General features: G+C 35.8%; 1 protein-coding gene across 5 annotated transcripts in view; it reads right to left on the bottom strand.

The window, feature by feature from the left end:
* The window catches only part of LOC119637288 (homeobox protein 2), a 124,447-nt gene that overhangs the window by 2,040 nt on the left and 110,525 nt on the right, over positions 1-11,882 (bottom strand). For 4 of the 5 annotated variants that reach the window (XM_038033219.1, XM_038033221.1, XM_038033220.1 and 1 more), the window contains 4 exons: positions 11,281-11,426; positions 10,304-10,901; positions 4,867-5,478; positions 4,445-4,725 (listed from right to left, as the gene is read on the bottom strand). In XM_038033219.1, the coding sequence (XP_037889147.1) occupies positions 4,445-4,725; positions 4,867-5,478; positions 10,304-10,901; positions 11,281-11,426 (1,637 nt within the window). The remainder of the gene's footprint in view (positions 1-4,444; positions 4,726-4,866; positions 5,479-10,303; positions 10,902-11,280; positions 11,427-11,882) is intronic. The other variant, XM_038033222.1, reaches the window with a different exon arrangement.

Genomic DNA, 11,882 nt, shown 5'->3' on the forward strand with positions numbered 1-11,882 from the left:
AATAAGTGGTAGACGTCATTTAGGTTCTTGCAAACGACTCTGAGCGGATTGAACAGCTCATAATTAAATTTACACTGATTAAGCTTAACCAAGATAAAGTGCCTGGAGAAGCGGTTAGGACGAGTCAATAGCACCATTTATTACTTTAATTAGAAAGGAAACGCCAAGAACAAATCTACGTTTCTCCAGAGACGGCAGGGACAGCAGAAGCAACCTATTTTCATACGGAGGAAGAGAGGCAATCGGATCCCAACCCAAATTTCTAAGGGCAAACAGCAAGAATTGCTTTTGAACTGATTCAATTGAATCTACGTAGCACCTATATGAAGGAGACCACACAACTGAGGCATACTCGAGTATGGGTCTAACCAAACACATGTACAGCCTTTTCGTAATGTAGGGATCATCAAGCTCTTTGGACCACCTTTTTATAAAACCAAGCGCGGACCTAGCTTTGCTAATCGAGAGCTCAATATGCAAGTTAAAACGTAACCTATGGTCAAATAGGACGCCTAAATCTGTAATCGAATCGACGTCCTCCAACTTATGCGACTCTATGAAATACTGAGTAATGAATGACTTTCTTCTTGAGAATGAAAGCTTCTTACATTACTCAGATTTAGTTTCAGGAGATTCAAAGAGCACCATGCAACAAAATTATCCAAATCACCTTGAAGCTGATGTGATTGCGATTCAACAGAGAAGGAAGAAAACAGTTTCACATCATCAGCATACATTAAGATCTGGCTGGAATTAACCACCGATGGGAGATCGTTAATGTATAAACTAAATAAAATTGAACCTAAGTGACTTCCTTGAGGTACGCCAGACATAACGGGGAATTCATCCGAGCTAATGGAGTTAAACAAAACTCTGAAGGATCTATTGTGCAGATAAGAGCTTATCCTTTTCACTAAGTAGGGTGGGAAACCAGAGGCTTGGAGTTTAAAGATAAGTAGTCTATGGTTAACCATATCAAATGCTTTGCTTAAATCAGTGTAAATAACATCTGTGCGAGAGCCACTAGAAAAAGCCTTGAAAACATGACAGGTAAACTCTAACAAGTTGGTGACTGTAGATCGCCCTTTCCGAAAGCCATGCTGGTGCGGAGAAATATACGAATTAATGGCAAAGGCCAAATGCTGAGTCACAATACGCTCGAACAACTTGGGCAAGACACTCAACTTGGCTATGCCTCTGTAGTTCTCAACAAATTGTCTACTTCCACTCTTGTGGATAGGAATAAGGAAACTACTCTTCCAACATGAAGGGAAAACACCTGAACACAAGGACATGTTAAAAATCTTTGAGATCACACCACACAACTCGACAGCGCAAGATTTAAGTACACATGATGGAATTCCATCAGGTCCAGGCGAACAACTGTATTTTAGAGAACTCAACCCCTTGAAAACATCATCTTCCGAAATAACCAGGTTAGGTATTGAAACCGAGTTAGTTATAGGATATGGGTAGTTTGCTGATAAATCGAAATTAGCAATCGAAAAGTTTCGTCGGAAATACTCAGCAAATAGATTTGAGATTTCAAAATCATCCGAGGAACCAGAGCCATTAAAAGAAACATGAGAGGGATATGTGGAAATTTTTCTTTTAGAGTTAACAAATTTAAAGAAGAATTTAGGATTAGCAAACAGAGAGGATTTAATGAACTGAAGGTATCTGCAGTAATAATGATGGTTGAGGGAGTTAAATCTATGCCTCGCTACCGAGTAAGCGACATAGTCGAGCGCAGAGCCACTTTTCGAATATTTTTGGAATAGCGAGTTTTTTCTATTCTTGTGATATTTAATTGTCTTATTAAACCACGGGGGACATCTGCTTCGAGGTCGACAATGCTTGATCGGAACAGATGCAGCAATAGCTAGATTTAATGTATTGTAGAACGATGGCATTAAGCTTTCAATACTACCGGTTGAGAAATCAAGCGTCAGATGTGAAAGACGATGTTTTAGTAATACAATATTGATTTTATGAAAATCATAATAATTATTTAAAAAAGTTTGAGTTGGCACATTAAGGCATTTCAACAAACCATCATTAATATGATGAAAGGAAATGCATATTGATGGATGATAAGGGTCCTCAGGTAAACTAAAAGGTGGACAACGATTTACGTAAATCTCGGGAAAATTGGCAAAGCAGAGATCAAGCAGTCTACCATTACAATTAGGGGTATGATTATACTGACCCAAATTATGATCAAACAATTCATTAAAGAACACAACAGCCCTATCAGACGTTGAAGTAGAAACCAAACAGCGAGAATTATCAGTGTTACACCAAGTGACTTGAGGCAAATTGAAGTCACCCAATGCAACGACCAAATCGGTGGGTCTAGACCGCTTGGCCACTTCACAAATGACGGCAGCGTGTTTCCTGTAAATGGAGATATCAGAATTTGGGGGAATATAGGAGCAAGTTATAAATAGATGTTTATCAGGCATATTCGCACGAATAGCGATAAATTCAACGTCAGGAGAAGTGAGAAATTCGATTAAATTGGACGGGACTGACGCAGATATGGCAATTAATACACCACCATCAATGCGATTTACTCGATCATTTCTAAACACTTGGAAAGAATTATGAAAAAGTTCCGACGAATGTAGATCGGGTTTTAGCCAGTAAAGGCCAAACAGAAAAATTCCGTGCTCACTGAATTTAGGAAAGTGGAACGAATTTTCGAATTTAGGCCCCTAACATTTTGATAAATGAGAGATAGTGGGCCTGAAGAAACAATTAGTTTTTTGAAGGCGACAAGACTATTGCCTTGGTATTACGGGGACGATCTCGAGGGATAAATTCCTTAATTAAGGATCCTACCGGCCACAGTGATTTGTTTAACAACATATCACTGTTTTCAGTCGGAACTAATATTTTAAAAGAGGAGATTGCCCTAGCTTGAGAAGGAGCCATTTTGAAGATGCTAACACGCTTTAAGTTGACTGATGGGACTTTCGTCGCCAGATAACCTTTTATGTTATCCACCGATGTTTCAGGTGCCAGTCTTGACACAAATATTGCTTTTCTGGGAGGAACTGCCGTCAAGCAAATGTCATTATTTGGAACAGGAGGGGGGTTCACAGTAGGAGAGTTTCGAGTTGGGGAAAATATAGATGGGGTTATCGCCCTTGTACCGGCAGCTTGTGAGACTTGCCCAGTCTGGTGACCAGCATTCACACGCGAACAGCCAGGAGGAGAGGATGACTTATTTTTCTCTTCATTACTTTTAGGCGATGGCACTTGATTAGAGTGAGTGGCGGCTCTGGGCGGACATACCCTTGCCACTTCAGCGTAGCTTAAAACCGATGGACTTGCCGGTTTGTTTGTAACTGTTTTGCTACCAACCGACTCAGCAATATCGGAAACATTACTATTCATTTTAGAGTTAGAGGGAGCGGTAACTTGTACCAACGAATTAGATTTGGAGAAAGCCAGAGGTGACGTCCCACACGCTACGCTACGAGTAGAAGATGAGTGTCCAATAAAGCGACACTCATCAAACCTAGACTTAATGAGCTCAAACTTTTCCCACAAGGACCCGAGATTTCTACTCAATTCCGAGAAACCATAACGGATCTCCGTGAAAAGTTTATAAAAGTCAATGTCCCGCTGCCTACAGTCAGGACATGACCATCTTAAGCCTTTAGCCGGATCAGCGACTGCGTCAGCAGCACGGCCGAGAATACCGGCACACTTTGCGTGACCAAAGCGCTCGCAGAGCCAACAAGAAACGAATCTATCAGAATCCGGGCCTGATTTCGCCCGACAAGGTGTATATAAACACTCCATGTCCTGTCAAAAAGACAATTGTTGATTATGGAGAACAGACACGCAAATCACTAAAAAAAAATCCTGAACATAAAAATTTATCAACTAATTTGTGCAAAACTTCTCTGTTAGGTTGACACTGTAATGAGAGATCACTAGCAACACAAACTCCAAACAGTAAAAAAATAACAGAGAAAAAGAGAGAAAACAAAAAAAAAAAAGAGAGATTTTTATCAGAGCTCAAAATTTTTGTTTGCAAAAATCAAATGAATCAAATGAAAGCGTAAAAGAAAAATATTTCTTTTACTTTGAATTCACTCACTTTCTTCTCAAAGAATACTATAAAATCACACACTAAGGCAGAATAGCCACGAAATTCAACAAAAAAATTAAAATTTTAATTGCCGACACAAAAAATACACGACTATACCGCGCGACAAAGTTGCCAGACTTGAATGCAATAATATATTTATGAGACTAAATAAATTAAAGCATGGGGCGCCAAAGATTTTAATGGTGGTGGGTATGCGAGATTCGGTCCCAGCCGAATATAACTTTCTTACTTGTTCTTTTCTTAATTTTCTCATTTATACGTTGTTTGCATATTTAACATTTGCAAAATTTACAACATAAAAATGTAATCGATCCTTACCTTGCCATTAATATTGTTTAAAGGACTTGCAGCAGCAACAGCAGTAATATTACCATTTTGCGTAATTAATGCTGGCGGAGATTTTGTCATAGGTATGGGCGATGCAGATACAGCAACAATTGTATTATTTCCCGTTTGACATAACGTAGTAGTAGTGCTATTAGCGGCTGTCAATAATTGAGAGAAATTGCCTGAGAAATGTATGCCATTTGCGGAATTTGTTGCGTTAGGAGATGTTACGGTTGTTGCTGCCACCAACAACGGTGTAACACTGGTTGCTTCTATAATTAATAGCGGAAAATATATACATATATACATATATATATAGTATAATAGTATGTATGTATGTATATAGTATGATAGATAGAGCATGATTATAAAATAAATTTTTTTTAAGTCATTGTAACGAATTTATAACCGACCTTTCAGAAAGATACTATTGGTGATATTTGATATATGATGGCTGCTATTGACGGTAATGTTGCTGCTGATGTTGTTGCTGTTGTTGTTGGTGCTGTTATTGTTATTATTATTGTTGTTATTATTATTATTATTATTATTGTTATTATTATTGTTGTTGCTATTCGGTGGTGTGTTGACAAACGTTAATTTACCATTTGCATGATAAAATGCAGTAGCTACAGAAGATGTTTTAATGCCATTTCTTGGTAGTATATTCAATTCAGCACCGCCCGGTAGACGACACAGTTCATTAATTGAACCATTACCAACTCCTCCGCCTCCTGTTGTGCCACTTAAGACAAGTTTTTGCATTTGACCACCAACAATACTGGTTTTAGTTTTTTTACCATTATTAATGCCATTGTTTAATTCATCTTGGGATGCGTTCGTACTGCTGTTGTTGAAAACTTTTAGAAATTTTGCAGGTTGCTCTCCATCTTCAGTTAACAGCTGCTTTTGCATGGCGTGGCCACCGGAATTCTCCATTAAACCATTTGAACAACTTAGGCTTAAGCTTTTCTTGCGACCATTATGACCTATCGGGGTAGTATTCGGAGGAGTAGTGGCCACCGCTATAGAATAAGTAATACACACATATGCATATATATATATATATATATAAAATGATTTGAATGTTTTTTCTCTGTTTTAATTTTTATAAAATGTTAAGAGTATGGTATGGTATGGTATGGTTACGGTATGGCATAGTTTGGTTTAGTGTACATATGTAAAACCAATTTTTCAACTCAAATTCTTGCCAAGTTCTCAATGGAATTATTTGGATAAGGCATGGTAAGTGATAAAGATTAGTAAAGAAGAGTTTGGCTTCGCTATTAATTTTGATGTTGGTGGTGGTTAAGCGGATAGATCTGCACAGACGTATGAATTTCATTTATTATGATCTTAATTCCAATGAATCTGATGTTTTTTTTTTTTTATTATTACTATTATCGTCATCATTTTTTCGTATATACAGTGTTTGCTTAATTTCGTAGGCTTTCACGTTAATAACGTTAATATCATTAAATACAAATTTCGATAATACGAAATGTTTTTTTTTTTCCCAATATTTTTTTCTCTTCATAACGGTCCGGACAGTATGCCTTAGTCTGCAGAACAACAAGAGTTAGTGTGTATGTCGCATATATATCATTTGTGACCGAGTTAGCTTTCACAATCATTTCAGTGCCCCAGGTTAGCAAGGATGTAACTATACTAAATGGCAACCACGTCAGGCTTGTAACATTGTTGCTAATTTCTAATTAAAAAGAGAAAAAAAAATGAGTGTCAAAATACGCTCTAGGTTAAAAGTTTATGGAAGCTGTGGAAAAATGTATGCAACATACAGAAGGACTGGAGATAGATGCACCTTTTATTATACCAATCGATTCAAAATCACTCTATGACTTTGTCTATCTGTCGTCTTCGTTCTATTCTGTTCAACCTAAAGGCCGGCCGCAATTTTTGATATATTTCGATGGAATTTCTCAAAAATTTCCCATATAACGCCTAACTTTGAAATCCCGTTATATGAATAATTGTATGGTGGCGTAGCGTGAGTGGTGGCTCACCATAGTCTTGTTACTTGATGACAAGTAAATAAGGCATCTAACAACGAAGATAGCGATAAACAAAACATTGGTTTTGGTATAAGGTATAACATATCTGCAGACTATCACATTCCAAATTTCGAAAATTTTGCTAATTTTGGTAATTTCTTCTATAATTAAATAGTGCTTTTTAGAGATATATTAAAACCAAGAAAGGAATCTAAACATGGTTGATATATGCAGGCACAACAGATGAACGTCGTGCATATCGCTCAATTGAGATTAGGTTACAATACCAGAAACGATTGAAAAAATATCAATTATATAATATTGGGCAGCACAAAAATTGAAAGTGCCGGAGCTAGCTACGGCCAGGAACAATTTGTATACTTTTCTGTTTAATATTTTGGCGGAAAAATTGCATGCAAAAAAACTTTATCCAAAATTAATGCGGAGTTCGTTAACAATGTGATGCCAAAATTGTTGTAATCGTCGTGTAATCGCTTGAATTAATTTAGATAACTGTTAAAACCAGCCTGCCTATATGACTATCTTCGGTATCACGTAATCACGGATGGAAATAATCTTTGCGGAATCGAAATGCACAGAGGCCGTCAAGAGATGCAACATGGCATAATCCACGACGATTGTTTGAAAAATGTCATTGGATTATTGATATTGGATCGATTGAATAACAAAACCAAGAAGAAATGCATGCATTCGCCAAGAAAAAGTCCTCTTTCATCACCACAACGCGTGAGTTTATTCATCGAATAAAGTTATATGAATCGGTTTATGAGTACCTTCGATAATCAACGTATTTTCCCGAAAAATTTCCGTTTTTTGTTGTTAGATGCCTTGCACACATTCGTCACATTCGTATTAATTAAAGGGCAATAAAAGGCAAAGAAACATTAAACATTGATTCTGTTGTGCGCGGTAGAATTTTCGAAAAAGCCGATAAACCTAAATTTAGTCGGACTAAATTAATTATAATGATAATAATAATAGAATATTTTAATTTATTTAATTTTCTTGTCAGAAATGTGAAATGTTTTCGAATTTATAAACAATACATTATCGTGATCGATAATAAGGTAAGCTTTGCTTATAAAATGGAAAATTTTTATTTATGTAATTGCAATTTCATCAACTATAGAACGGTCAGAAATATCTCTTTCCCCAAGGGTCTTGAATATTTTCTCCGAAACGGTGTCGTCGAAGTGATTTGTTAAATTTATTGAACAGCAAGGAGTCGTACGACGACGAAATTAGCTGATAACGATGTTTGTGGGGCAATAAATCACTACTCTGTAGATGTCAAGGCGAGATTTTTTTTTTCTCCAAAGCTTTGCCTACTTTATTATCTATTAAGAATCGAAAGCTAGAAGAATAGATATTATCAACCAACCAACCCACCCACCTATCCACACACACACACACACAGGCATACACAATGTAGAAAATTTCATAGAAATATCTCAAAAATTAGGACGTGTAGATTCAACACAACAAAATAAGACGGGCAGAGAGATAGACAGATAAGCTTGGATTGATCCAGAATCATTTTCTCGGTGTAATAAAATAATATGAATTCATTTTTTTGATATAATAAGAAAGTGGGTCAGTCTCAAGTCCTTCCGGATGTTGCATACATCCAATGCAGAGAACGTATCACACATGTTTTAGATATATTACTTGCGCTGGTCGAAGTCGTTTTTGCTAATCCAGAAAATGCCAATTCTAATTTAATTCCCAATTTTAATTTAAGAGGTAGTAATGAATGCAGTTATAGTTGCGGAAATCAAACCGCTTCTCAAGCCCACGCTTTTAAAAGATCCTTTAGAAAAGACTAAAAAGCAATGCTTATGGATGCAAATTCTGCCATTTGAAATATCAAACATCAAATATCTATTAAATGCTGTGCCTTATTTAGATAAAGATGTCAGGTTTACTTTTAAATGAATGCGTCGCCCCTCAAGCTTGCTGAACCATTTTGCACTGTCTGGCCGAAATGTAACTAGTGACGAATTCTCAATTCACAAGTTCTTCTCTGCTTTCAAGAAGCAAACAACTGTCGCAGGATGTTTACGAGTGCGAAATGTTGGAAAAGATAAAAAGGATAACCTGATCCGACATTGTAAATGAGATGAGTACGTTACCATAATTTGCGAATCATTAGGATATAAAAAGATGTTATTGCTTAGTTTTAAACACAAAAGTGTGAAAATAGAAGACAATCTCAAGAGTGTCCTTGAGAAATAGTTTCCTTTTTACAACAAAGACATGTATGGAATTGATATGCCCAGTTAATTGGCTAGAAAATGTATCGTTAAAGTGGCATCCCGCAAGTGATTCCGTCACGCGGAGACAACTGACATAAACGTATCTTGCGAGAATTTTTTCTTTGAACTCACTGCTTCAACAGTTAAAGAATTGTATAGTGACCACATAACGGTAAACAAAATAGCAGTTTCAATTTATTGTCTTATATACGAAATTTTACTAAACTGCGTTTTGCAAGAAAATTAGGCCTAAATATATTTGCCTTAAATGCAACAAGTAGATAAGCGGAAAGTGTACATCCAAGATACAGGTAGATATGTAGAAAATGTACTAAGAACGATAGTTAATACAGGCCGCCTTAAGGTTTTGAAAAATATAAGATAAAATAAAGAAAAGACAATGCATTTTAATATAACCGTGAAAGGAACAGATTTCCGCAAAACACAAGAAGCTGTATATAGTGAACGTCCATGAAGCCGCAAGTCGGCAAATCCGCAAGAAACAAATATAAAATAAGATATATATATTTACTTCGGAACGATTATTAGATCGTATACGCAAATGGTTCTGCGAAATGCCTGGGTTAGTAGTTTCTCGGAAATATCTTTCACGGGAGGAAAAATCAAAAATGATCAGTTCAATTGACGGATTTCTCCACAAAAATCTGCATACAATGTTTGGCAATAATAAAATGGACGTATTCCAGAAAAAATTAACGCGTACATATACAATCGCTGTATTATATCATTGAAAAGCAATATGTAATGCTTGAAGTATATAACTTGCATATGCAGAATTTTGTAAACATAAAACCAAATATCCGCCAAATGGACGGGTAATGCAAATCTAATGTTAAATGAAAATATTTTCCATATTTTCCGATCACAGTAGTATGTTCTTTAATATGTAGCATAATATCTGATTTTATCAATTTCAAGATATAAAAAAGGAAGGTTTCATTTCACTTAACCGAACTTTAAATATTCGATATTTGATAGCGTTGCTTCGCTTGGCTGATTTCTTTATTTGATTTAAATATCTTTTTGACGTTTTGGTTACACTCCATATATTATAGAATTGGGATGAAGAATTCGACAAAAAACTATACGGAATTCATACACAATTTCCAATTTCAACACAGGCTACACTTTCGTAAAAGACACGAAAACAAGTTGCTACATGGTTTGCGTCATTCTAGGCAGAATTATTTTTCAATTCTGCCTTACAGAGATGACCAAAAAATGTGTCGACATTCAGGTTTATTTAATTCCTTGCTATCGTGTGTGTGAGTCTTTGTAGGCATATATTGCCAATTGTTAAAAATTTGGAGTTTATTAAAGGATAAGTGTATTCAGTCATAAATGTTGAACACAGTTTTCGCGGCTAAGGCAATTCTAACCATAGAAAGCCGTAGGGACGAACATTCTAAGTATTACACAAATGGAAAGCCAATATTGATTCCTAGGTGATTTTTAGGTGTTGTTGTTTTATCTACAAATTAGTTGGGTTTTTGCCGACAGTAATGTTCTTATTTATTTTTAAATAATTTTTAATTACTCACCATTATTGGTATTGTTGGTTGTTGTCACAATCATGGATGCTGCTGTTGTAGTGGTTGTACCGGATGTGCCAGTTATTGTGGTACCAAGGGCGCCGACAGTCGCTTGAAATTTCAAGCCATTCGGAATGTTGACAGTTACGTTGCGACTATTGCTAATCACCCCATTGATAGGCGGTGACGAGGAGATCAAAGACGAAGATGAAGATACACCACTCGACGAAGACGGCGACGGTGAAGGAGTAGATGGCGTCGGAGAGCCACGTGTCACCGATGTTGCTGATATATTTTTGGCGGTCAACGATAAAGGCATATTACCACCATTGCCAGCACTGCCAAATGTTATTAAAGCCGTTGGACTACCCATAGGACTGATATGGGTTGTATTTGTGGGAATTGTTATGGCTTGAATAGCGGCGGCAGCAGTCGCATTCTTGCGATAATTATGCAAAACGTTATTATTATTATTATTATTGTTATTAATTGGTGATGAAGTTGCGCTATTATTGGAATTGTTCATAATATTTACTGTTGAATTGTTGTTGCTGTTGTTAGTTTTATTTATCACAGGCGATATTGCGGTCGGTATAGCAGTTTGCAACTATATACATATATACATATACATATATATATATATATATATATGTATATATATATATATATTCGCACATATATATATATATACATATAAATATATATATACATACATATATATATATATATATATATACATAAATATTTTCAGAAAGCAGCAGCAGTTGAGATCACAGTTCATTTATGTTCGTTCATATATATAAAGTACAAGAGAGAGGGGCACAGAGAAAGTGTTGAAAACACAGTTAGATTAGAGAGTATATGTTATTTGAAAAATACTTCTTGATTTTACTTTTATGATGTGTGTGGGTGTGTATTTGGGAGGAGATCAAGTGCTAACATTCAATTTTTTTTAGCATTATAAAAAACAATTGATTTTTACTTACACCAGCGCCAACTGGTGATGACATTGTGTTACTGCTGCTGCTGCTGTTGCTGCTGCCATTACTGCCGCCACTTGAAAGCGAACTAGATGAACTATATAAAGTACTACCACGACCCGATGACAGTGAAATTGTCTCATTTAGATTTTCTGAAAATGCAAAATAATTACAATATATATATATGTATATATATCTGTATCTGTATACATGTATATAAATTTTCATAATTAGAAAAGTAGCAAGAAATTGTGGATCGATCATTCTCAACTTGTCATCCCGTAGAGTCCTTGTCGACATTTACAATTTAATTGAATTTGAACAATATCAGTTGTTTTTCCGACTGCTGATTTACTTCTTAGAAATGTGATTTTTTTTTTTTTTTTTTATTAAAATGATTCTTGAAAGTACCTATTAATATAACTGTAAATCGTTAAAGGTAAGAGAGCGAAAATCCGCGCATTAAAACTCCCATCAGTTATTCCGATAACCGCGGAATTAATTCTATACAAAGTGATTGCTTAAAAGGCAACTTTGACACGACTATTGAAAGGAAGGAGTCAGAGAGGCAAACGAATAGAAAAAGATGTAACAACAAAACAAAAGTA

The sequence above is a fragment of the Glossina fuscipes genome, unplaced genomic scaffold (genome assembly GCF_014805625.2).
Source record: "Glossina fuscipes isolate IAEA_lab_2018 unplaced genomic scaffold, Yale_Gfus_2 59, whole genome shotgun sequence".
Classification (NCBI taxonomy): Eukaryota; Metazoa; Arthropoda; class Insecta; order Diptera; family Glossinidae; genus Glossina; species Glossina fuscipes.